Here is a 23,635-nt window from a genome sequence, read left to right on the forward strand (position 1 = left end):
TATCTAATCCAGTGCTTTTCGTGTTTCACTTTGCTATAATTCCGTCGATGGCCACTTTATGCACGTAGTCAGTCCTCCACTACATGCCCGTGTTGCATTGGCGAGAGATCATAAAAGAAAGAGTTCACCATTGAGGCTGAGAAAATGTGCCTTGGCTCATGTACCTTGGGCCTATACTTTTTCTCATGACATCTCGATGCATTTGGGAGACAGACTTGGCGTATATTCCTAAGCTGAAGCGTTTGAGAAATACTAGTGCTTGCTCTTTGCCACGCTGCCCTGACTTGAGGTGCTCTCCTAATGGCGTTGAGGATTTCGTTGCCACCTCGCTTGCTTCCCTCCCCTCGTTTCCTCCCCTTCTCCCCACCGACAAGCCAAGACTTTTCGGCATATCCGACTGCCCAAACCTCCCTCGGACTTTGCCTTATATACATTTGTCACCAAAAGAAGCAGTGCGCGATGGTCAATTTCACATTCATATCTCAACAAAGCTCTGATGGACGCTCGCACCGAAAGGCGAATAGAAAAGCCTGTGAAGCTTGTCGTGTCAAAAAGGTGGGGGTGCCTGTTCCCCGGCCATTGCCTTTTGCCCGTTCCGTGGACTGACAGTTTCTGCAGCGGCGATGTCACCATCAACGCGATGGCCGTACCTTCACATCGTCACCACACAAAGGAGGACTATCGGAGGTCTTAGATGCACGCACCGATGATATGAGACGTCATGGCGTTGGTTCGCGGAGTGATCTTTCGCCCGATAAACTGCCAGAGTACGACGACAGTCACTCTGACTCTTTCCAAAGGCCGGGGGATTTAAGCCAGATGGAAGAGCCATTGCCTTCGCAACTCCCGCAACAATATGAGACGCAAGAGGCAGAGAGTGAGTCGGTCCCACGTTTCGTTGGAGACCTCAATCCCGAGGCCAGGCTCCTCCACGAAACGGAATCAAGCGCGGAACAGCAAGCCACGTCGCCGGATCGACTTGGTGTCTGGTTCCAACCGCACTCTCACAGCGCTTCCAACTCGATAGCCAGCCCAGTGTCGACCCAAACCGCACGGACGCGGCAGCAACATCCAACGGTATCGAATTTGATCACGATGGAGCACATCGCAGCATTGTCAGATCTGTATTTCGCCAATATTCATCCGATCCTTCCGCTATTGAATGAAGAGGAATTTCGCAATTCATTAGCACAAAACAAAGCCCCAATGGCACTTGTACACACAGTATGCCTCATTGCGGCCAAGGATAGTGCAGCGGGTCCACATTTGCGGTTTTACCATTCGAATGAATCCCCGGTGCCAGTTAGAGCATTCTGCACCAAACTTCACAGCTCCATAATGGCAGCCATAACTCGTCCGGCTGGGTTGAGGAGGATTACCCTTCTCCGCATTCTAGGTCTCCTCTCTCTGCACGAGGAGGGGCACGATGGCGCAGAACAAGCGTCTGCCCAAGTCGCACAAGCATGTCATCACGCGCAAACCTTGGCCATTCACTTGAGCAGACCGAGCGACACTGATAATCTTGAAATGAAAAGAACGTTTTGGTGTCTGTGGACGCTGGATGTACTCAATGCGGCCACTAAATCACGGCCATGCATTATCCACGATACAGACATTGGAATAGATCAACCAAAGCCAGGTGAAATGGCCTCGGCAGCGTTTGACATCTGGTTTCATACTGCGAAGTCACTCAGTCGCGTGATTGCACTGTATCGCCCGTCGAATCCAGACACGGTGACTGGCATTAATCTTGAATATGCGACTTTCGAGCAGCTGGTCGAGCAGATGCAAGGGTGGCATTTGCCCACACCGACCCTTTCCACCTTACGTGTCTTCTTTTTGGCTACTGCCATACTCGCCTACCGGCTCAAGACAATCAAGGTACTACCTATCGCGACAGCTGCAAGATTACGACAGCAGCTCTCAGCCATGCAGATCATTCGACAAATGCAAGACCACGAACGTCTGGAGTCACTACATCCGTTACCTGTCGTGGTATATGGAGCATCGCTTGCTTTGTCAGTATCATATCAGCAGCTGAGGTACAGCAGGCTAGTCATGGACCAAGAGGAAGCTTTACAGGATTTCAAGACTTCATGCAGTATTCTTCAAATTCTCCAGCAGAAATGGGGCTCGGCTGATGCAATGGCTTCATTGGCGCGGAAGGTTTCCATTGAGCTCGGGAGGATTCCGAGTCTCTCTCTGGTTCAAGTCGACAGGTCTTATTTGAAGAGGCCCGAAATCGACCAAATTGAGAGTACACCTCACAACGCAGCTCAATATGAACCACAAGATTCCGAACAAGAAGGCCACGAACTAAACCAGATGGCCGATTTGCCCGGAACCGAGGCACCTGCGTTCACCTGGGATCCAAGGGTCAGCGATGTCTTCGGAGGCATGGACGACATGTCATGGATGTTTCTGGCTGCAGAAACCCCCATGAACTTCGACAACCTGTCGTACCTTGAGATGTGGGATAGTTCTGTAGCGCATCTTATGCCGCAGACTTGAGGTTGATGTGGCTCACGGCAGCCACCGGTGCAACAGGTCGCGTGTCGTACCTCAAATGATGTACGCACAGCGCCACAATCCGTTTGAGGACATGGAGCAAAACGTGACACAGAAGTCCCGAGAATATCTTTCGGCTCATCTTTCGATGCAAACATACCAGATCCCACATGTGTATTGACAGCTATCCACCAAAGGCGTCTCAACAACCCAGCCCCAGCAAATCGAATGACGAGAGCAGGCTAAGGTCAATAAATCCTCCGAAAATCGTATGCTCGTATGGATTACCCGTGGCCCTGCTCGTTGGCACCTCCCAGTGACACTGGTTTACAGGTGAATGAGGGATGTGAGATCTCATATCACAGGCCTGGGAGCTTGTCGGGTTGGATTTCGTCGATAGCCCTTTCACCAACTGCTTCGTCCACACTCATCACCCGAACAGCAGGAGCTACCAACTTGTTCCGCACTAGTTGTCCATTGACGAGATCGTTTGTGGTTGCCCGATGTACCGCGTCAACCCAAGTCGACTCTATTCCACACTGAAGATGTCGCATTGCCACGCGCTGCAGTGCCAGATCATCGTCAACGTCAATAAACCACGTATCATCCACCAGCTCACTGATCGTTGCCCATGGTTGCTCGTTGTAGAGCAGCCAGTTTCCCTCCAGAACGAGAAGGCGAATGTTAGAGTCGATCTTGATGGTATTCGGCACGGGATCCTTAAGAGCGTGGTCAAATGACGGAGCCCAATGAACCTGATCGAGTTCACTTCGAGTCTCGTTAAGAGCTTTGACCAAATCCAACACACCTTCCGCATGGAACGTCCAGACAACACCCCTCCGCGCATGCGCTTCTGCGCTGTTCTCCATCATGTCCAACGTCGCACGGGTATAGTGGAATCCATCCATGGGCAGGACAGCTGCGTACGGTCTGTCTAGTGAGTCTGCATTCAAGCGCTTCACCACTGACGTTGCCACGGTGGACTTGCCAGAGCCTGGAGGGCCTGCTAGGGCGATTAGGATGCGGCTTGGCCGGTCGACAGCTTGATTGATCCTGGTCCGATATAGAGTGCGAGCTCGATCCGTCAGGATAGCATATACATTTTCCATCGAGACTAACAGTCGGGCAGAGTGAAGCTCAGAGGTCTGCTTGTCAAAAGTCTCTTTATGTATCTTCCTGCAACAAGAAATCTCGGAGGGAATGAGAGTTCAAACGCGTGTTGTTGTAATTGAATTTAGGCAAAGGGTTTTCCGCCTTTCGAATCGTGATTCCGTAAGGATTAAATTCATCGACCGCAGGCGCTAGCTCTCCGCAGAACACCCGGAATCGGTCCAATAGGTAGACTGTGGCCCCAAGGCGGATATAGGACTGATGATGGTCTCTCTTGAGATAGGGAAAGTTCTGCTGGTAACAGGCTACACCACAAGCTGACGCCTAACCCCCAACCTGTCAGAGCCACGCTATCGCATAATTGTGTTACTGTAGCGTTTGATTTTACACATTAAATTGTCTCATTCTGTTTTTCCTCTGTTGCGATCAACACTGTTCGAATTCCAAGTGGCAAGAGTTTTGCTGACCTCGGCAGTGTGTGCGGACTCCCTTGAACAATGCGGAAATTGTTCGTAAATGGTAAGAACCTCCGCCAGAGTTTCAATAACTAAGGCACGAGCCATGTCATCTTGCCCATACAAATGCACCGTGTCGTTGGACTTTCGTTTTTCCTCCTTGTACATGCAATGACTCTCATCAAGCTTGCTCGTACCGCAACACCTGTATTTCACAAGACAAGACTCTTCCCAGCAGTGATATCGAACAAACGCAAAATGGTGACCTGGATGGAACAGGACAACTGGGAGGATCCGCGGGGTCCTTTGGGTATCGACAGACCCAGTCCCAAACTCGCACCTCTGACTTCTGAAAGTCCGCAGTGGCTTCATGACCTGCACAAAAATGGCGTACGTACTTCCCTGAATATTAATTCCAATTCTGATGTGCTAACCGGTCCATCAGTGGGCAATAGTAAAAGGAGCGGTCCCTACAGAGAAGGCTCTCAAATACGCCGAAAAGGCTGAGGACTGGTTAGAAGGGTTTAAATTGGGATATCAGCGTGACGATACTTCAACATGGAAATCCACGAACATACCCCGTCATCGATACGGGGGGCTCTTTGACCAGTATTCTCCCCGACATCAAATCCTAGAATGCAAAGCTAATTGTGTCTAGCTTCTCGTTCGCCCATGCACAGTTTGTCTGGGACTGCAAATCGGAGCCTAAGGTCCGGGAGATCTTTGCACAGGTTTGGGGCACCGACAAGCTCACAGTTTCGTTCGGTAAGAAGTGTTGCATTCGTCCACTGGTCGTTGTTGCTGATACTGGCAGATGGTGGCACCCTCGCTTTCCCTACACCTGAAGAGGCCGATCACGGAAAAGCACCATGGCCGCATGTGAGTTTTGAGCAAAGAATCCTGCATTTTGTCTATACTAAGCGATTTAGTCTGATCAAAGCGCCTACCGGTACTGGCCTCACTGCATCCAGGGGTTGCTTAACCTCGTATGCTCTGTCAAATGAACCTTATACCTTTCTGAAGTCCTACTAACCCACTGTGTTAGCTGCCCAACGGTTCCAACGATGGTGGTCTCGCGGTCATGACTGGCACCGCTCCTCTCTTTGAACAGTATTTTAAGGAGCATCAAGCTGTAAGTCTGGGATTGCTTATCGATCCCCGCACAGATGATAACAAAACGTACAGCCGGAGGGCGGCTGGATTAAGCGAGACCTCTTCAACTGGACAGACGAGACGCTCCAATGGTTCAAGGACCATGGCTGCGAGTGGGCGAAGCCTTGCATGGATCCTGGTGACTTCATCCTTTGGGATTCGCGTTGCGTGCATTACGGCGCAGCACCTCTTGGGAAAAACAAACGAATGGCCATCTGTGAGGATACTCTCTCTCGTTGATGTATGACAACATCTAATACGAAACAGACACTTGCTACAAGCCGATCGAGTTTTTGAGCGAAGAGCAAAAAGAGCGCAAAGTAGAGGCTTTCAAACGAGGTTATATGACAGTGAGTTTCCTGTTAGAACCGAATCCGTCTTGGACCCTACTGATGTATATGAAGTCGCACGACCCGACCGACTTCGTGTTGAAGGAGGAGCAAATGGCAGACTGGAACATCCTCCATCCATATGGACCTCCGATCATTGACAAGCCCACTCAGCAAGCGATTTGTATGGTTCCCTATGAGTGATACAAACAAGGATGTTGAGGTCCCAAAAGAGCCTCTGGGAGCCACTTTGGTTATCAAGGTTGGCCGTCAAGAATTGGATTTTTGGTTGGGACCTGGAGTCATATGATGTCTGTATACTGAAGCATCTGCTAAGACTCTCCCTCTACATTCTGCGACGAGGGTCATGTTACCAGACAAGCTGTAAAAAAAGCAACAACGAAATCATGAAATCTTTTGCATATGATCCAGGACGCCCGCAAGGCTTTCAATCCTTGCTGCCCCTGCCGCTGCGAGGCTCAGCTAAACCCAAGGTTAAAGCCACCCTCGCCCAGATATTTAATCTAACCTCGTTGGGAAATAGGTTTTCCCGTTCGCGTAAGCTGTGTGCTAACCCCCTAGCGCGGGGTACGTCCCTACTACGTAATTAATGAACGGGCCTTTTTGATCCGGTCCAAGTTGTCGATCTCAATTGCTCCGACAACACAATTCACTCACTGTTCGAAATATTGGAGCGCCGTTAACCTCATGAAATAGAGGGAAGACTTTCTCTCTCTTCTTTGCTTTTGCTCCACGACCATCTCCAACGATTCTCCCCTGCGCTCTCTCGGACTCTCACCGACAAACATCCCCAACCCTTTCCCAGATCCTTCCTCGTCCCCCGAGTACAGAATGTCAAGCATGACTCCGCCAGCCATAATAGCGCCCTCGATACTGAGTGCAGACTTTGCCGTACTGGGCAGTGAGTGCTCCAAAACAATGGGTCAGGGCTGTGACTGGCTCCATGTCGACATTGTACGTCTGCGTCCCAACATACCTTCGTCCAATATTCAGCGACAGAAGAAAACGTCGGAGAAAAAGAGAGGAGTTATATCAGGATTAGGATTTAGCCGGGCACTTCCTACAGAAAAAAAAGACTCTAGAAATACAGCTAACACCTTGTGTGTTAATGCGCACTTGTAGATGGACGGCCATTTTGTCCCCAACATCACATTTGGTGCGCCGGTTGTCTCCAAGATCAGACCCCATGTGGAAAGACCACAGAAACCAGGCGGACGAGGCACATTTGATTGCCACATGATGATTGCAGAGGTGAGTAACATCCTCCACAGCTGGAAGATATTGAGAGAGGTGAAAGAGAAGGACTGCGCACTGGAAGGGTGGAATGCGGAATGGACAGAATTGGACAACAAGTCGAAGGATATGGGAGTGCATGAGACTAGGCTAGATCTTCTTCAAGGCCGCGACACCCTTCCCTGCTACCACACTCCCCTGACTACGAACTGCCAGTTCTGACGATATTCAACAGCCTCACCGCTGGGTCTCCACATTCCGCGACGCCGGCTGCGACCTCTACTGCTTCCACTACGAAGCGGCCATCACCTCCGTGGCAGCCACGAAACCTGAAGACAAGACCACGACCCGGCCCACATCGCCGAAGGAACTGATACGGTACATCCACGAACTAGGCATGCAGGCCGGCATCGCGATAAAACCCGAAACAAGCGTTGACGTGCTCTGGGAGATATTGGAGGCTGAGGATAAAGAGGAAAGGCCGGATGTACGAACCCCAAGACTATGACCTCTTTCCCAACAAGACCAGCTGAGCTGACCCACTCCTCTCCGTTAATCCGATACAGATGGTTCTCATTATGACCGTGCACCCCGGCTTCGGCGGCCAAAAATTCATGGCCTCGGAACTCCCCAAAGTGACGGCCGTGCGGCAACGATACCCGGATCTCAACGTCGAAGTCGACGGCGGCCTGTCCGAGTCGACGATCGACCAGGCCGCCGAGGCTGGCGCCAATGTCATCGTAGCGGGCTCCGCAGTGTTTGGAGCCAAAGACCCAGGCCACGTTATACAGGTGCTGAGGGAGGCCGTGGAGAGGAGGAGGGGAGTCGGCAGGTTATGATGGCAGTAATGATGATGACAACGACTATGATCAAAAGTTGGGCGGGCACGGGAGCTTGATCGAGCAATGAAAGCACCAAGACGCAGAGGGATATCATAGACGAACTTGCCTAGAATGCCGAGCGGCCGCGAGAGGTCAGGCATTGACTCTCCTCCTAGTGTAGAGGCAAAACATACATACACTGCACGCCATGATATTCGGCAGTGCACATTAACTAGGTTACATTAGATCACATTGGAAATCGATAGAGTAGATCGAATTGCACCATAGCGAGAGTCTCGTAGGAAGTGACAACCTCCACCCCGTATGAAAGTTCAACAGTTGCGGTGGGCAGATACGGGAATTCGCAATCTAATAACATCGATTCATTCCTGTAATGAATCTTCCTGATTTCAGCCCCGGCACGTCCTGTGGAGTTGGATTCGTTTCATTCATCCAATACAAAGCTTCTCATGCAAGCGCAAGCTCAAGCTCAAGCCCAAGTTGACCCGAATTATTCAGGCCATAAATCCTTCAAGACATACCTGTCCTGATAATGGGGATATTAAACCATTTTCCCCTCTCTTATCCTTCCTTGATCCAAATCAATACCCGCTCTTCCCCTTGACCACATTCCGCGCGCCTCCTTTCTTGCCAAACATATCCCGGACATCCCTCAACAGGTGCTCGGGTCGCTCGTAGGCATAGAAGTGGCCACCACTCGGGTTGCTCCGCTCGAAGACAACATCACCCTGCGTCCGCGTCCATGTGCTCGGCAACACCCTCAGCTCCTTGGGCTGGTGGCTCAGGCCCAGTTTTACGCCGCCTCCGATGTACTCGCGCGTCCTGTCGCGCGAGATGCGCGTGGCCGGGTTGTCCCACTCGTGCGTCGACTCGTAGTAGATGCGCAAGGTGGCGGCGGGGCCGGCGGTCGAGAACCAGTAGACGCTCATCCAGGTGCAGACCTCGTCGTCCGTCCAGGGGTACGAGTCGCTCCAGTCATGCAGCTTCTCATAGATCCACGCTAGGAGCGCCACGGGTGAATCGGCCAGCGCGTAGCCCAGCGTCTGCGGCCGCGTGGCTTGCTGGGCGCGGTAGCCCGAGGATTCTTTCAGGAACCAGCTTGTGCGCTTCAGCCCCTCCTTCTCCGCGTCCGTGTACGGCGTGATTGCATGCTGGACGGCCAGGGTGGGATGGGTCAGGAACGAAGGCGCCTCGCCCTGGTCGAAGTTGAGGTGCGTCGCCTTGCAGTGCTGCGGGTACAGGAGCGAGATTGCTCGCGTGATGTAGTATCCCCAATCGCCCCCTTGGGTCACGTACTCGTTGTACCCGAGTTTCAACATCAACTTGTGGCACGTCTCGGCGTACTGTGCGATGGCGAAGCCTTTCTTCTTGGGCGCCTCGGAGAAGCCGTAGTTGGGCAAGCTGATGGCCACAAAGTGGAACGCTGGATCGTCCGAGCCTGGGTCTGGGGACGGCAACTTGTCCCAGATCTTGACCGCCTCGAGGAAACTGCCAGGCCAGCCGTGCACGAAGAGCAAAGGAATGGCATTTTCCACGCTGGACTTTTGGTGAAGGAAGTGGACTTTCAATGGCTCGAAGCCGCCCTCCACCTGGATCGTGGTTCGGTAGTTTGGCAGCTCGTTCAGCTTTTTCTCCGCCTCCCGCCAATTGTATGTGTCTTTCCAATATCTTGTCAGGCGTTGGACGTCCGCTAGCGGAGCGCCATAGTCCCACGCCGCACCCTCAAGTTCGTCCGGGAAGCGGGCAAGCGAAAGGCGAGTGTTGAGGTCCGAAAGGTCGGAGTCGGGGACGGTGATGGTGAATGGCTCAATGTCCGCCATTATGGTGAGTGTGCTTGAGAGATTCTCGAGTAGGATCTAGTGGGGATTTTGAGCAGCGTTGTCCGAAGAGGTGTCCTAGATTGATTGCATGATTAAATACACGGTTGAAGTGTCGTCTGTTTTGTCAGCTTCAGCAATGAGCTTTTCCACCTACTTGACGCCTGCAGAGCTAACAACAACATCATCAATGCCCAGACGAAGGGAGGGCTAAAGAATTGACAACCATGAGGCGTAGGGAAAGGGCGCGAATGACGACCAACCCCCGGCAATGATGGTCGGTTGGATGGAAGTCAGATCGAGACGTCAACCGGTAGACGAGAAAGGATGCAAAGTACGCCTTCCGGGCCCCGCAACGATACCAACGGAACCGATCGTTGAAGCCCGGAGGCCATTTAAACCCCGCGATATACGCTGCAATCAATCATGTTCCATTTCCAAACTGCACCCCAGACGATGTGGCTCGGGGAGCCCAAGTTTTGATGCTATTGAGATCCAAAATGAGACCATGCTGCCAAATCCTCCTTACAAAGCCATGGCGTCACTCAAGGCCATGTGGAAAAGCTCTTATCCGCCTCATCTCAACAAGCTACCAGGACAAACAGAGACTATTAGAAGGTGAGCCCGAGAGGGTTGGCGGCAGCTGTAGGGTTGCCCTGGACCTTTGGTCGATTTGTCGCCGTGCTTTGCAGCTTTGGCGCAGTCGACGTGTTGGGCTTGCTGGGAGCCTTCTTCCCTGAGGGTTGCTGCTTGGAGTTGCCATCATCTGCTGGCTTACGCCTCATCGCGCCTGGGTTCGGTGTTGTGGGATGTTTATTGGGGCCCGCGGCTTTGCTGGCGCCATTGCTCGGTTTGTGCTGCCTCATTGCTCCAGGATTGGGCACGGTGGTGGTTTTGACCGCTGATTGCACAGGCTTGAGAGGAGCAGAACCGATCTTCTTAGCAGGGGCGCCAACAGCAGATGTGGTTTTGTGTGCTGCATCAGACGGCTTCGGACCAGGAGCCGGCAAAGCTTTCTTTGGTGTACCTCCCTCGATCTGCTTCTGAGGTGCCGACTTGGCCGTTGTCATCAACCTCTTCGAGGGAGCTGTCTTTGGTGTCGTCGCTGGCGGCCGGTAGATCTGAGGACTGGTGACCTGGCGCCTGCCTCCCGTCTTGCCTGCACTTAACCCTAGAGGATTGCTTGCTGTTGCTGCCCGGACTCCTCCCGCCTGCGTCCAATCCATGATGCCATTACCATAGTCCTTGACTCCATCTCCGTATCTTCGAATTGTGCCATTGATCGACTCTCCCACTCCATTGATGCTATTGCCTACTGCATTGACTGCTCCACCTGCAAACGCTCCGGCACTTGCCACTGTGCTGGAAACAGTGGGAGCAAGTGCCTCACTGACCTTCCCCAATACCCACTGGGTTGCCATAGTTTACGCCGCCGGGGTGGCTGAAGGGGTTGCAGCAGTGGCCGACTTTCTGGGACCGAGCTTCGGAGGCTTTCGCTTGGGTTTCTCTTCGCCGGCAGAACTGGCACCGTTCACGCTTTCGGCGGGCTCAGGCTTCTGGGCGCTGGGAGGTGCTTCTTGCTTGTGGTGATGCACCGGCTGACGAAGGGTGGTCAACTTCTGTCTCGGTGGCGGTCTGGGAGTCCCGGTAGGATCCTCGACCACAGGCTTCGGTGGTAGTTTGGGAGCGGTGCGGACCTTCCACTCGGGTTTGGCCTTGGGGGCAGTCTGTCCTCGGGTGGCTGTGATGTTGATAAAGTCCTTGTCAAAGAAGATATCAAAGGATACGTTAGGCATTTGGACCTGCTGGAACTTGCGTCTGCACCTGAATCAGGGTACAGACAAGACCATATAGTAGGGATTGCTAGAGACGAGGGTGGATGAATCGTGATGTCAAGAAAAAAGGGCTAGATTTTATCCCTTCAGTATATTCCTCCCAGAGCTTCTCCCTATGATCGACGCCAGGGACATGCGAGGAATGATATGGACAAGTCCACCAAGGGACCCTCGTTGGTGCTCCCACACGAACGTCATCTTGGGCTGCTCGCAGGCGGCTTGATTGGAGAGTCGCAGCACCGCCACCAGTGGCACAAGGGTCCTTTTCCTGTTTTTCCTTGCTTTTGACACCTACCACCACCACTGGCGGCACTTAATCCTGGTCAGGAGATACGAATCTGGACCGCGGCGACCAGGATGTGCTCTCGCAGAAATCCCCTTCGATCGTTGATGCCGCCCCAAAAGCACGATGAGCCCAGAAGCCACAGAAGCGGGCAGTCCTGCCATTTGTTCGCATCCTCAGACCAGTCGTCCACTTCACCCCAATGCTTACGGCTAGAGATCGAGAATGTAGAAGGACGCCACAATCGCATCCTGAGCTGACCAACGGCAGTTTGAGAACACGGCTGGGTGACAGCTCCCAAATGGCGATCCCCCCGGTCTGAAAGACAACAATGGACCCTCTGTACGTCAGGGTGGCGCTCATCCAGTAATCCCAGCCTTCTCCGAGATTATTTCCCGTACAATAATACGTGTGCTAGTCCACAGCTGTGGCTGTTCACGTATCGATAACAATGGGCGGGAGGAGGAAGAGAAGGGACGCACAAAACTCTTGTCATAGCGATCGTTGACCGACAACAATGGCTCTATCCAGAGCACCAGCCCTTGAGCCTGCTGCGGGCTTTTCGCTCGATTCAAGACCCGAGCGGCCTGATCGAGTGCCTCTTGCAAAAGGAGAATTCTCCGTTGCGTCCAGAGCTTTGGCTCTATCGAGCTATTTCTTGTCGGGCGCTTTGGCTATCAATGTCTCTCAGTTCCTGGGAGCTCCATTGCGAGCAATCAACGAGGACTGGTACAATGCATGGATTGCTTTCACCAAGCAATCCTTCGGACTGCTCACAATGACCCTCACCCAAACATTTGCGCCGACAAAGGTTATCGTCTCTGGAGACAAATCGGTGCGAGGACAACTCTTGAAGTCGACCGAGGGAGATCTGATTTTGGATTTTCCAGAACGGCTTGTTCTCATTGCAAATCATCAAATCTACACCGATTGGCTTTACCTGTGGTGGATAGCCTATTGTAATGGTATGCATGGTCGCCTTTACATTATCCTAAAGGAATCGCTGCGTAAGATTCCCGTTATAGGATGGGGCATGCAGTTGTACCAATTCATCTTCTTGAAGCGCAATTGGGAACAGGACAAGCCTAATATGGCCAGCGCACTGCAAAAACTCAATAAGCCTACAGATCCAATGTGGCTTCTACTCTTTCCAGAAGGGACTAACCTTGCTCCCAGCACTCGCAAACGAAGCGCTGAATGGGCAAAGAAGAACAATATTCCGGACACGAGGCACGTCCTTTTACCTCGAAGCACGGGCCTGCAATTTTGTCTCGAGGAGCTCAAGGACACTGTGGACTACCTCTACGACTGTACTATAGTTTATGAAGGTGTTCCACGTGGGCAGTACGCACAAGACATCTTCACGCTGAAAGCAGGCTATTTGGAAGGCCGGCCTCCAAAATCGGTCAGCATGCATTGGCGCCGATTTGCGGTCAAGGAGATCCCACTTCACAGTGACAGAGCATTCGAACTCTGGCTCAGAGCCCGCTGGCGCGAAAAGGATGTCATGATTGAAGAGTACTACCAGACTGGCAAACTCCCAGCCGATTATGGCGCCACGAAATATAAATCTGGCAAGGTCATTCGGGGATGTGGACACATGGAAGTCCCCATCCGCGCAAGTCATTGGTACGAATTTCTCCAGATCTTTGCGCCGATGGGGATCCTGGCAATGATTCTGTACATCTTCTACGGAGATCTGCCGAAGCGATTCTGGAAGAGCATTAACAAGCAAGCCCTTCAAACAGGGACAGAAGATATCAAGAAAGCCGGCGTACAGGCCGGGAAGGGGGTTCAGTCTGCTTCTTCCGCTTTAGGTGGCTTGACGTTGGACTCATTATTCGAACCCGGGAAGCAGGAGGAAACATTCGCAGCCGGTGCAGTGGCGGTGCAGAAGCTGCTCACCTCGCCCCAGGCACAAACTGTCCTCAACCGAGCCGACTTCATCCAGGCGTTCTTATCAGATCCCCAAAAGATGGTGCAGGACAGCATTACGGATAGGCAGCAGAATTTTATGCAACAACTGGCTCAAGAAGAAGCCAAGAGACAACAAGGGAGTGTAGCTTCTGCTGGTCGCACGGCTCCACTGAAATCTGTCACCAACACGACGGCCAAAGGCGATTTTTGGAACCAAGTCGAAGCGGAAGAGAAGAGCAGGCATGGCTCCGTCACCTCCGCGGCCCCGAAAAAGGGTACATTTTGGAATGATATGGATGCCGAAGAGCAGAGCAGACGAGGCTCTGTCATATCCGTCCCGATATCAACGAGCTCCAAACAATCAAAGGGCACATTCTGGCAGGATCTCAAGGCCGCAGAGGAAAAGAAGGCAAAGAATACCACATCAGCAACGACGAAGCCACCTTTGATGAAGAGTGGAACCAGGAATCTTGCTCTTCCAAAGGGAACTTTCTGGGATGCAGTGAAGGCCGAGGAGAACAGTCGGTATGGGACGGTGAGGACCTTGTCGAGCAATGCATCCACGGCTGTTGCATCCACAAACTCGACGTCAGGAAAGTCAGTACAAGACTCGTACTCGAAGGCCGGGTTGGCAAAAGCTCCCGCGAAGCTCAACCCGAGTCCAGCGAAAAAACTGCCCCCCATACAAAATGCGTCAAAGACAACAAATGGGCAGAAGACAACGGCGGCCGCACTTCCCGCTAGGAAAGCGAGTACTATCGTAACTTCTCCCGCAGTGCCGAAAAAAACAGGGACATTGACCACGACGACGACAAATCTGAGCAAGAAACCTGGAGCCTCAGCCTCGGGCCGTTCAAAACCAGCTCCAGCAGCTGCGAGAAACAAACCAGGCATAATTACAAACACCCCATCGAAAACGACCCCTCTCAAACCGTCGCCATCTGTCTCCAAGCCTTCGAAACAGACAGCAGCAGCACCAACGGCGACGGCTTCCACGAACTCCACTCCTGCGCAAAAGCCCAAGATCAACACTAAAGCCAATGCCCCCCCTTTGAAGAACAAAACCAATACCTCTGTACCAGGAACAACTGCACCAGCCCCGAAAACACCCGTCGAGCGGAGCAAAGCAGGGGCAAATCCTACAAGACCCTCACCAGCCACGAAGAAACCTGCGGGGACGGCGGGGGCGAAGACAAATGCAAGTCCAAAGACCGGCAGCGTCAGTAATCCTGCGGTGGGCATAAAGACCCAGACGAAGAACAATGGTCCTGGGCCGTCGAAGCTGAAGAGTTGAAAAAAGGACATGGAGAAAGGGGACATATTTGCCCTGAAAGGAGGATGGAAGCAGGTCACGCACAAGCATCACTTGGGTTTGCTACACTTTGTGTTTGTCGAGGTGGCTATGCATGCGTTTGCTGCTGCTGCTGTATACCCTGCGCCTCTTTTCTGCCATGCCATGTCATGTCGTGATACATTGCGGCATGCGATATTGTGATTGTACACTGTAGTATGATACCCAATGTTTCACAGAACGTTCACAAATATCACCAACGCCAGGGGTGTCCTGGTCGCGCCAACAGCAGAAGGCCTTCTTAAACCAGCTGTTTCTCCACGTCTTAAAACCCCCCTGTATACACATATATAACTTCGTCAAGCCCGTCTACTACCGGTATAGTCGTATTCCACCCGAGTGTCTAGTCGGCCGGGACCCCACCAAGGCTGTATCGAAAGGCTTGTCTTCCACATTCTTTGTTCATTCTCATTGTTTTGATCGCCTCGCTGCAGCTTCTGGATCGAACCTGTCACGCAAGGCCGGGGGAGTGGTGGGCACGTGCCTCAATAGCCTCGTGAAGACGCGAAAGCGCGTTGACGCGGTGGTGAATGGACAGAATCCGTCACTTGTTCCTTGGATATCCTTGATCAACTCACAGATCTGAGATTCTAGCATTCTATCCGTTACGCATTTTTCACTTATCTAGACTTTGCTCATTCAGCTCTTCATCTCTCTGCCCTTCGGTGGTCTCCTTAGGCTGTTCTTCGATATATCCAGCTTGATTGTGTGGACGGCCAATTACCTCGTCAAGACAATCTCAACGGCACAGACATCGACTTACAGTGTGGGCCCCGTTCGAACGCCACAGAAAGCCTCCGGAGCATCTCCCTATCAACCCTACGATACCGATGTCTTCGCAAGCAGCTTCATTGACGGCGGTGGAGCTCAAAAAGTAAGTTCTCATAAAAGATCCAATCTGGTTACCACCTGCCTGGCCAGCGATGTCCAGATCCGTCACAGCAAGTTGACAATGAGATTGAATGTAGCCTCCCGCGGGGGGAAACCATCACCGTTCTCTACAAAGACAAAGATGAGGCCGATGATGATAATCTTCTTATCGTGAACGAAAAGTTCCCGAAGAGCATCGCAACAGCCTTCTCAACTAAATGGAATGCTGAACTTCCTGCTGTGAGTAAGAAGAGAGTTGGCGACATCCAAAGCGTCCCTGTCGATTCAGTTGTTGTCACTGGTGGGAACTATGGCCTGTGGCGTGAAATCATCAACTGGATGCTTGGAAGTTGCCAGGGATTTGGGTTTGCTCAAACTCCAAGTCAAAGATTCAAGCCATATTCATTCCAATTCTTCGTCCGCGAATGCGCTGCGTCCATCGGATGTGATACTCTCCAGGAACGAGCGAGTAAGAGGATGGAGCGCATTTGTGTGGAGCAAGTGCATTCAGAGGACGTTCGTACCCTTTGGCTCGTCGATCCGCCAAATGAGGAGATGAGAACTTTTCTTGTTGAGCATATTGCTGTTCGGCTGTGGGAGAAGCGACTCAAGGCAAAAAGCGCATATTGGACACTGCGAGAGGAATTTCCTGACCTGAATGAACGGATCGACGTTTTCCTTGCTCAGATGAAGCATGACACTCCCGGTGATCTTCGAGGGGACAAACGGGAGAGGCCTGGAAAGCAAGGCGGTAACGACACGGCAAAGAAGGACGGCGCTGCAAAGGCCCGAGCGAAGGCCCAGAAGGGACAGCAAGAAGACGGCGACGAGGCTCAGACGATTACCTTGAAGATGGAAGTCGTGAGGAAGGCCACCAAAAAAAGCCCTGCTTATGCGAAGTTGGATCTTGCTTCCATCGGCGTCACGAAAGAGCAATTCTGTGGTCCGAGATATTAGACCAAAGCTCCCGGTGGGCGGCGTATACAACAGGTTTTCTGCACAGTGCTGTGGCCCAATGGTAAAAGGTGAAAAGTGGACGAGAGCTGGCATATCCGTTCGACAGAACAACTTCAGGACATCGGCCATCATAGTCCCGTGCTTCTCCACCTCTTCGACTGAGACGTTCTTGATCGCCTGGGCAATAGCAGCCAGAGGAGGATACCGTGCTGTCAGAGATTGCGTGCATGGACGTCAAGGAAGAGGTCAGTGGGACTGTGCTCGGGAGCGTGGGAGAGAAGGAGGCGGGGGGCGCAGAGTGGATGCGGTTGATGTCCTCGCCGGAGAGAGATTCCACGATTCCACCTCTTACAGCGACAAGTCAATCGGCTGCAACGCCGTTGGCTTCTGATACCAGGCGCATCGGTTTTTTGGGGAAGGAAGATGAACTGCCAAGTAGATATGAATGACACTTTTTTACGGCGGTGGATGCACAAAGTTCTACGCCGCATGCAGCCCGCATCACGTCGAGCCGTTGCGGTGACACGGGCAGTGACTGCATGGAATGCAGAGATGAAGTCTGGAACTGAATGCAAAGCCCCTGCAGGAAAACCATCCGACCGAATGGCAATATAGGAGGACGGAGGAGGACCCCAACACGCCACCAGAACTCGCTTGTTCGGCGTAAGCTCCAGGGGCCGGCAAGGCCTAACAAGAGATGAAACCAGCTAAACTGATAGGCACCGTAGGCTTAGTCCAGCGCCTTCCTTTAACTGGACAAGGAGGGAGAATTTAGTTAAGACTAGCCCAAGCCGATGGGCCTAGTAGGCCAAGACCCACCGCTCTGCACCACCCCAGCTTGACAGGTGCCACCAGTGCCACACGCCTAATCCAGATACAGATGCGACGACAACGAGAAGCGCATCTCTCGTGCAGATATCTCCAAAAGTTTTTTCTGTTGCTTGACCAAAGCGTGCCCTGTTGCATGCCGTCGGCGCTTCCCCTTTCCCACAGCCCTCGAATGAGAGAGACAGAAAGTGAAAGCTGCAGATCACAATCATCTCCGTCACCGCTTCCCACCACCATCACCACCACGACGAGCGACGAACACCATCACCATCAACACCAACGCCAACGCCAACCAACCAACGCCATCGCCGCTTCCTGGCAGAAACCCAGCTGGTCTCAGTAGCGGCCGCAGTCAAACAACCGATCGGATCGTCGATTTGTGTGGCGGCCATTGTCCTTTCCACACCCTCAACTCAGCCTAGGCGCAGGGAGGCGCTTGCCCCATAGCAAGACGATCCCTGCAAACCTCGTTATCTCCAGGTTTTAACGCATCCTTGGTTCTCCAGAGTCAAAAATAATTCACCTCCATCCGGCATCTCTCAACCAGTCCCTCGTATCTCCTCTCCTCTCCCACAGCTCGTGGTCGGCTGGCCGCCAAATTTGGGGCTTTTCACATCTGCGTCGAGGTCCAAGGAAGGCCGCATCATAAGCTTCACGTACCGCCTCCAGTGAATCCGAGGGCACGGGCACCGGGCGAGGGTGAAGAATGCCCGAGCGGGTTTGACACCCCAAGAAAACAAGTCCCGGGGAACAGCAAACTCTACCGAAAATTCCCAAGAGCCAAATCCTCCTCAGACTAGCAAGGCTTTGATGCCGGTATCAAGGCTCGTCCTGGGTGAGCTGATGGCAAGCTCGAGTTAAGAAAATGCCGTCAACGCCAGAAACCCCCGAGTCGGCTCGACCACTTGCAGATCACTTCTGGATTGCCGGTCTCGACAGCCAACAACTGGTAGATGCCTTCTCCCAACCGCGATGGTCTCACGATCACTTCGACACTAATGGCGTCGACTTCTCCATCAAAGAAGAGGCCTCTGCCGACAATGAGCAGTCGTCCATCCTCCAGTCTCCCCGAGCCTCGATTGGCCATTCCAGACATGACTCGTACCAGAGACTCTCGCAGCTCTCCGATGAGGCCAGGGAGACCATTCAGAGCCTCCACGAGGCAACGAAGTCCCGCAGCAATCGGAGTAGTCTCACCATTCGAGCGGCTGCTGGCCCTGCCTCCGATGCCCGAATGTCCTCATTGATATCAGAAGCGGATTTCGAGAAAGCCATGACCAAGTTCGCCACTGACCGAGACGCCTTCTATCTGGACCTAACGTTTCATCCAAATGAAAGCACCAAGCCGGCTCGATCCAAGTCGCGCCCCAAGACTCAGAAGATCATTGCTCAAGATGAGTCTACCCCGGTTCCCAACCGCAATTTTGGAAGCATCCGAAGACACCTTTCCTTCAAAGACATGTCCAGTACGAAACGCCAGCCATCTATGGCTCGACGGACGTCAACACGTACTTCTCGTAGGATGAGCAGTTACAACTCCGTCATACCCAGCCCAGAGACCTTCCACAGTTCTCCGGACCAGCATCCACTAATGCGAAAATTCGAACCCGTGTTGCTGGAGAGATATCCTCGGCCTAGCACTTTCGACAAACATCAGAGCAGAGCACCATTCCCAGATTACGTGCCTATGTTTGCTTTTCCCAATGATATCAAGATTGTGGCGGCGGACACCAGACCGAGGTCAATTTGGCATGAATTCTCCATGACCGCAGCGGACAATTCGAGACTGACGGCGGTGACGGTCATAATATGGATTCCAGTGAACCGCGATCTTGCCGCGGATTTGGAAAAGAGGTGTGAGCAATGGAGGAAAGCTCATATGTCGGAGGCTGAGCGAGAAATGGCGACTTCGCTTGCAGAGAGATTGGCGGCAGAAAGTGCAAAATTGTCTAGGCTACTAACACAACTGCCCCAACTCTCACCAGATTCAGCGGAAAGAGAGGCTTTGGAGGATGAAATAGGTACAGTCGAAGAAAAAATCGCTGTCATGTCTGACATGCTCAGGCCATTGCGGCACAGTTCGGAGTCGGATATTCAAGGGCTTGCTGGTGGCGAAATTCGTTTCTGGATCCCAAGAGCTTACGGTATCTTGGGAAAGGACAAGTCTATGGCAAATTTCTGGCGGCAGTGGCTTCGCGCGATTGTTGTCCCCATGACCGATGGTGGAGTTTTGCGAGTGCCAGCAAGCTCCCCTAAAGTCGGCATGTGGCAGCCGTTGGAGAGATATGTTGCAGCGCTGTGCCTCGAAGCACCCTGTCCAGTATCGTCCAAGACTCAAGTCCAAATCCCGATACGAGAGCTCCAACTATATGCAAAAAAGGAGGCGGCAAATGAACTCCCCGGAAGCAGAACGACCGATCTGTATCCTCTATTTCGGGCTCTCACGATTCCCAACATTATCCTTCTTATCGAATACGTCTTATCCGAATCCAGGATCATTCTCCTTTCTGCCCACGTCGCGATGCTTCAATTGGTCAGCAAAGCTATCCTGGAACTTGTTTGGCCCTTTGAATGGACGGGAATCTACATCCCGGTGCTGCCATCACGTTTAGTACAAGCTTTGGATGCGCCTTGCCCTTACATCTGCGGCATCGATCGCAAATACGAAAAGTACGACCTTCCTGATGACGATTATGTTTTGGTCGATTTGGATAAGAATGAGTTGCACAGTACGGCACCCCCGCCGTTCCTACCGAAGCAGCAACGCAGAAAATTGATGTCTCTGCTTTACCAAGCTGCGCCGCTGCACCAAAATTTTGGAGTGGCTCCGGGACCCCCTTCATATGCTATGGAGACATACCCGTATGACGCCTTTTCTGCGGAACTCGAGTCTACGTTCACTGCCGTCGCCAAATCCACGAATCTAGATAAACTCGCGAGTCTCAGCTCCACTACATTCGGTCCGCAAGCCGCTATTGACACCATTCGACGTTCACCACTGTTGAACGTTTTTCTTGCTTCTACACCAACCAGGGGAAAGAGCACTGATCGTCCCAGAACATCGTCAACAGCCAGACACTCTACATTCACAGATTCCGACAATCAGTCTCCCATCGCTCCCAACTTCCCTCTGACGCCTGGTTCTGGTCCATCACGAACCGACTCCGGGTATGCTCTTCAGACTTCTCTCAAGGAGAAGAGATCCGGTCACTTCGACTCACTGTCAAAAAGAAGCTTCTCCGGGTCTACTCACATGATTCGGAAGGCTAGCATTCCGTTTGTGAAACACAATGCAAGCCCCTCTTCGAGCACTACGCTTTCAGAAAATCGAAATGGGTCAATGTATGCACCTTCTACCTACGCACAGTCGACCCTAGCAGCCTCAACAATTATGCCTGGAATGAGCACACAGCCCGTGCGGAATGGCGAAGGTACATATTGGTCTGAGGGTCATTGTCTACAATGGAGGGCATCGGATGGTCCATCTACTTGTCTCCTTTGCGATGAAAAGGCACCAGATGGATACTATCGATGTTCCGGCTGTGGTTTCGTCGTTCACGATCGCTGTATTCAGAACCTCTCCGTTGTCTGCTCTGCGGCCTTCTACCCCGATCAGATCCGCGCCGCCTTTGTGCGGTGCATGGCCAGCTTGTTGTATACCTACCGAAAATGCATGCAGCCTGCACCTCCACAGAAGAAGAAGCTGGGGGCTGTGTACTCCTTTGACAATGACGCCTTCCTACGGAATCTACCCCCCGACCATGCTGCATACATGGGAATGCTGCAACAAACCCAAGCTTGGAACGAATTCATCATGGACCGTGAAGAGAAAACATCGACACCCTCGATAGCTCTGTTCGATGCTATTATCATGGCAAAACGTCGGCGAGCTGGATTGCGGTCGAGTCTTCCTAGTCTCAGTCTCAATAGGAAAAGCTTTATGGCATGGGCACCCTCTGGAGGCATGCACACCGACATACTCTCGGATGCGTCTCAACATCAATGGAGGATAGTCGCAGTACCGTCTAGTACCGATCGTCCGGAGCTGGGCGCTGCGGCAAAGGGACGTGACTATCATACCATTGTCACACGAACCCCAGCGAAGCTGGAGGATGGTTTGTTCAAGCAAGATGAAAAGGTTCCGAATTTGCCTACAATTCCTAAGAGATCGAGGATCAGCATACTGACCGGTAAAATGAACGGGCTCGGCATGCACGCCCCGTGAAAGCTCGACCCAAGATCTTTTGACACCGGCACCTTGTCCAAGACAAATATGGTTACCAGATCCAAGAGTCGCCAAAAAGGAAGCTCTCATACTGCTTTCCGTCGACTTAAGAGGTTGCCGGTGCTCAGCGAGCCCCGCTCTCCCATTGCAGTCCGCCATTGAATAGCGAGTTGGCCCAGCACGGCCCTGCCATCACGTTTGATACTGTTCTTCAGTTCCTCCAACCCTTCTGCGACACCTTGTTCCTGCTCGACCAGAAAGGCTACTTGTATAATATCTCGGGGTTTTAGCGACGGGTATTCCATAGCAACATCGTTATCCTGTTCAGCATCCCAATTCAATGAAGTCGACTTGAATGGCAGCTTTGGCTGGAGTTTTGTCTCTTGCAACAAAATAGGCGCATCGGAGACGTTTTCCAGTTGTGCCTCCAGAACATAGCGGAGAAGCGTCGCCCTGCCATATGGGCCATGTGTCTTGTCAGAAACTTCGACAGCTTTCAGTTCCGTGGTTTTGGTCCGCACGCTCATGCAGGGCTGAGCAAGGAATTGATACAATTTTCGAAATGATCGAACCCTGCCGCCAGTGGCTTGGCCATCACCGGAAATGGTCTCGGTGTAGGTGACGTTGACGGCGAGCACGTGGTTGCCCTCCTCCTTGAGGTCAAATCGAATGATTCTTTGCAAGGCGCTCCCAGGGCCGGTGTGACTCTGGCTAGCTTCCGTTGCATCATCAGCGGCATAGAGTTCCAGGGGTACCGCTTGAGACGGCGTTTGCATCTCGGCCAAGATCCTCGTTCCAGAAACGGCTTTGGTTATCTGTCCTGGGGGGAGCTCATTGTTGGCGCAGAGAGCACAAGAGAAGGTCTCGCCGACATGGGCGGAACCGAACGATGGTGGCAAACCCAAGCTGGTGGACAAAATGAAGTTCTGGTCAGAGGCTTGGGATGGATATGCTAATGAGGCTGTATGAGGTATCTTTGTGTCATTTCCACGGGGGAGAGGATGTTGTTGGGCCAGTGAAGGTCGGGAGAGTCTATGGGACACGGGCGTTAACTAATTGACCTAATTGCCTAATTCCTAGAAAGCGTGTAGCCAGCCACAGACACACGGAACTCACCTCAGCACTAGAAAATTGAGCCAGTGTATTAGCAGAGAGCAGATAAAATAGCGGCTGTGTAATAACAGATGAAGGATTTGACCGGGGCATAGGCATACCTTTCAACGATATTGAATGAGGCTCTTTGGGGAAGTTCCCCGTGTCAGCGCGTGGGCGAGCCATAAGCTCGATTCGACGCTGCGCGAGATGGCATCAACAGTGGTTTCTGACGGTGTGATGAGATTTACCATCCGCCTGCTGATATATGCGACAAGTTGATGCGAAGAATGGCAACAAGATAGGAATGCGAAATCGGGCCGACCTCGAGAGATGCAGAGAAGAGGGAGAACAAATATCAGGAGGTGGTGGAGAAGGAGAGAGAAAAAGGAAATCGATTCAAATGACACGCTCAACCATGCGAAAAGGTGATGTCACTTATCGTCAGACGGGGATGATTCTTATTCGAACGTCGACTTCTTAATTTGACCCACGGAGCGCGGGAGGGGAGGACCTGTCGCTCCACGGACAACAACTCATGTTCCCTGATATTAAACTCGGTACCTTACCTCTGCGGTTCACTCGCTAACTAAAAGGCCAAGGACGCATCTCGCTCTAGGCAAGATGCGAGTCGAATACTTCTTCAAGGCTTGGTCTCGAAAGGGACATCGCCATCTATGTTACGACAGGACTCGCTTGGACCTTAGTAATCGACCAATAATCCAGTTAAAGCCACCGAGGCTGGTTGCTCCATCATGGATGGCCAAGGTCGTTTTACATGTAACATCATGCCCGCCCGCCCTTATCGTT

At 52.4% G+C, this 23,635-nt stretch overlaps 8 protein-coding genes across 9 annotated transcripts; 4 read left to right on the plus strand and 4 right to left on the minus strand.

Annotated features, from left to right (window-relative positions):
* Positions 1-819: 819 nt before the first annotated feature.
* On the plus strand, positions 820-2,785 carry PV07_08943 (uncharacterized protein; the record flags this gene model as incomplete). The annotated part of the gene is made up of 1 exon (XM_016396159.1): positions 820-2,785. One exon carries the CDS (start codon positions 820-822, stop codon positions 2,509-2,511), a length of 1,692 nt encoding a protein of 563 aa, XP_016246015.1. The 3' UTR covers positions 2,512-2,785.
* A 3,415-nt stretch (positions 2,786-6,200) lies between these two features.
* PV07_08944 lies at positions 6,201-7,902 on the plus strand. Of its 2 annotated transcripts, XM_016396160.1 has the most exons (4): positions 6,201-6,529; positions 6,698-6,826; positions 7,044-7,295; positions 7,375-7,902. In XM_016396160.1, exons 1-4 carry the CDS (start codon positions 6,407-6,409, stop codon positions 7,645-7,647), a joined length of 777 nt encoding a protein of 258 aa, XP_016246016.1. In that variant the 5' UTR covers positions 6,201-6,406; the 3' UTR covers positions 7,648-7,902. The 2 variants fall into 2 exon arrangements, with proteins under 2 accessions (XP_016246016.1, XP_016246017.1); XM_016396161.1 differs by having other exon boundaries at positions 6,201-6,826.
* On the minus strand, positions 7,871-9,771 carry PV07_08945 (uncharacterized protein). Its single transcript, XM_016396162.1, has one exon. The coding sequence runs from the start codon at positions 9,468-9,470 to the stop codon at positions 8,232-8,234; it is 1,239 nt and encodes a 412-aa protein (XP_016246018.1). The 5' UTR covers positions 9,471-9,771; the 3' UTR covers positions 7,871-8,231.
* A 307-nt stretch (positions 9,772-10,078) lies between these two features.
* On the minus strand, positions 10,079-10,888 carry PV07_08946 (uncharacterized protein; the record flags this gene model as incomplete). Its single annotated transcript, XM_016396163.1, has 1 exon — positions 10,079-10,888. The coding sequence occupies one exon, from the start codon at positions 10,886-10,888 to the stop codon at positions 10,079-10,081; it is 810 nt and encodes a 269-aa protein (XP_016246019.1).
* A 3-nt stretch (positions 10,889-10,891) lies between these two features.
* PV07_08947 (uncharacterized protein) lies at positions 10,892-11,263 on the minus strand (the record flags this gene model as incomplete). The annotated part of the gene is made up of 1 exon (XM_016396164.1): positions 10,892-11,263. The coding sequence occupies one exon, from the start codon at positions 11,261-11,263 to the stop codon at positions 10,892-10,894; it is 372 nt and encodes a 123-aa protein (XP_016246020.1).
* A 442-nt stretch (positions 11,264-11,705) lies between these two features.
* PV07_08948 (uncharacterized protein) lies at positions 11,706-14,796 on the plus strand (the record flags this gene model as incomplete). Its single annotated transcript, XM_016396165.1, has 1 exon — positions 11,706-14,796. Exon 1 carries the CDS (start codon positions 12,103-12,105, stop codon positions 14,794-14,796), a length of 2,694 nt encoding a protein of 897 aa, XP_016246021.1. The 5' UTR covers positions 11,706-12,102.
* A 2,841-nt stretch (positions 14,797-17,637) lies between these two features.
* PV07_08949 (uncharacterized protein) lies at positions 17,638-22,936 on the plus strand. The gene has a single exon (XM_016396166.1). The coding sequence runs from the start codon at positions 18,374-18,376 to the stop codon at positions 21,731-21,733; it is 3,360 nt and encodes a 1,119-aa protein (XP_016246022.1). The 5' UTR covers positions 17,638-18,373; the 3' UTR covers positions 21,734-22,936.
* On the minus strand, positions 21,653-23,148 carry PV07_08950 (uncharacterized protein). Its single transcript, XM_016396167.1, has 3 exons — positions 22,948-23,148; positions 22,850-22,856; positions 21,653-22,765 (listed from the first exon to the last, which is right to left on the minus strand). The coding sequence occupies exons 1-3, from the start codon at positions 23,009-23,011 to the stop codon at positions 21,820-21,822; spliced, it is 1,017 nt and encodes a 338-aa protein (XP_016246023.1). The 5' UTR covers positions 23,012-23,148; the 3' UTR covers positions 21,653-21,819.
* Between the last annotated feature and the right edge of the window lie 487 nt (positions 23,149-23,635).

This window comes from Cladophialophora immunda, assembly GCF_000835495.1.
Source record: "Cladophialophora immunda strain CBS 83496 unplaced genomic scaffold supercont1.5, whole genome shotgun sequence".
Lineage (NCBI taxonomy): Eukaryota > Fungi > Ascomycota > Eurotiomycetes > Chaetothyriales > Herpotrichiellaceae > Cladophialophora > Cladophialophora immunda.

Bases quoted from the DNA above. Each gene is read 5' to 3' on its own strand.
- PV07_08944 (XM_016396160.1), top strand. From the start codon at position 6,407: ATGTCAAGCATGACTCCGCCAGCCATAATAGCGCCCTCGATACTGAGT. The intron at 6,530-6,697 runs GTACGTCTGCGT...GCGCACTTGTAG, and splicing joins ACTGGCTCCATGTCGACATT to ATGGACGGCCATTTTGTCCC. The intron at 7,296-7,374 runs GTACGAACCCCA...AATCCGATACAG, and splicing joins ATAAAGAGGAAAGGCCGGAT to ATGGTTCTCATTATGACCGT.
- PV07_08950 (XM_016396167.1), bottom strand. From the start codon at position 23,011: ATGGCTCGCCCACGCGCTGACACGGGGAACTTCCCCAAAGAGCCTCAT.
- PV07_08945 (XM_016396162.1), bottom strand. From the start codon at position 9,470: ATGGCGGACATTGAGCCATTCACCATCACCGTCCCCGACTCCGACCTT.
- PV07_08949 (XM_016396166.1), top strand. From the start codon at position 18,374: ATGCCGTCAACGCCAGAAACCCCCGAGTCGGCTCGACCACTTGCAGAT.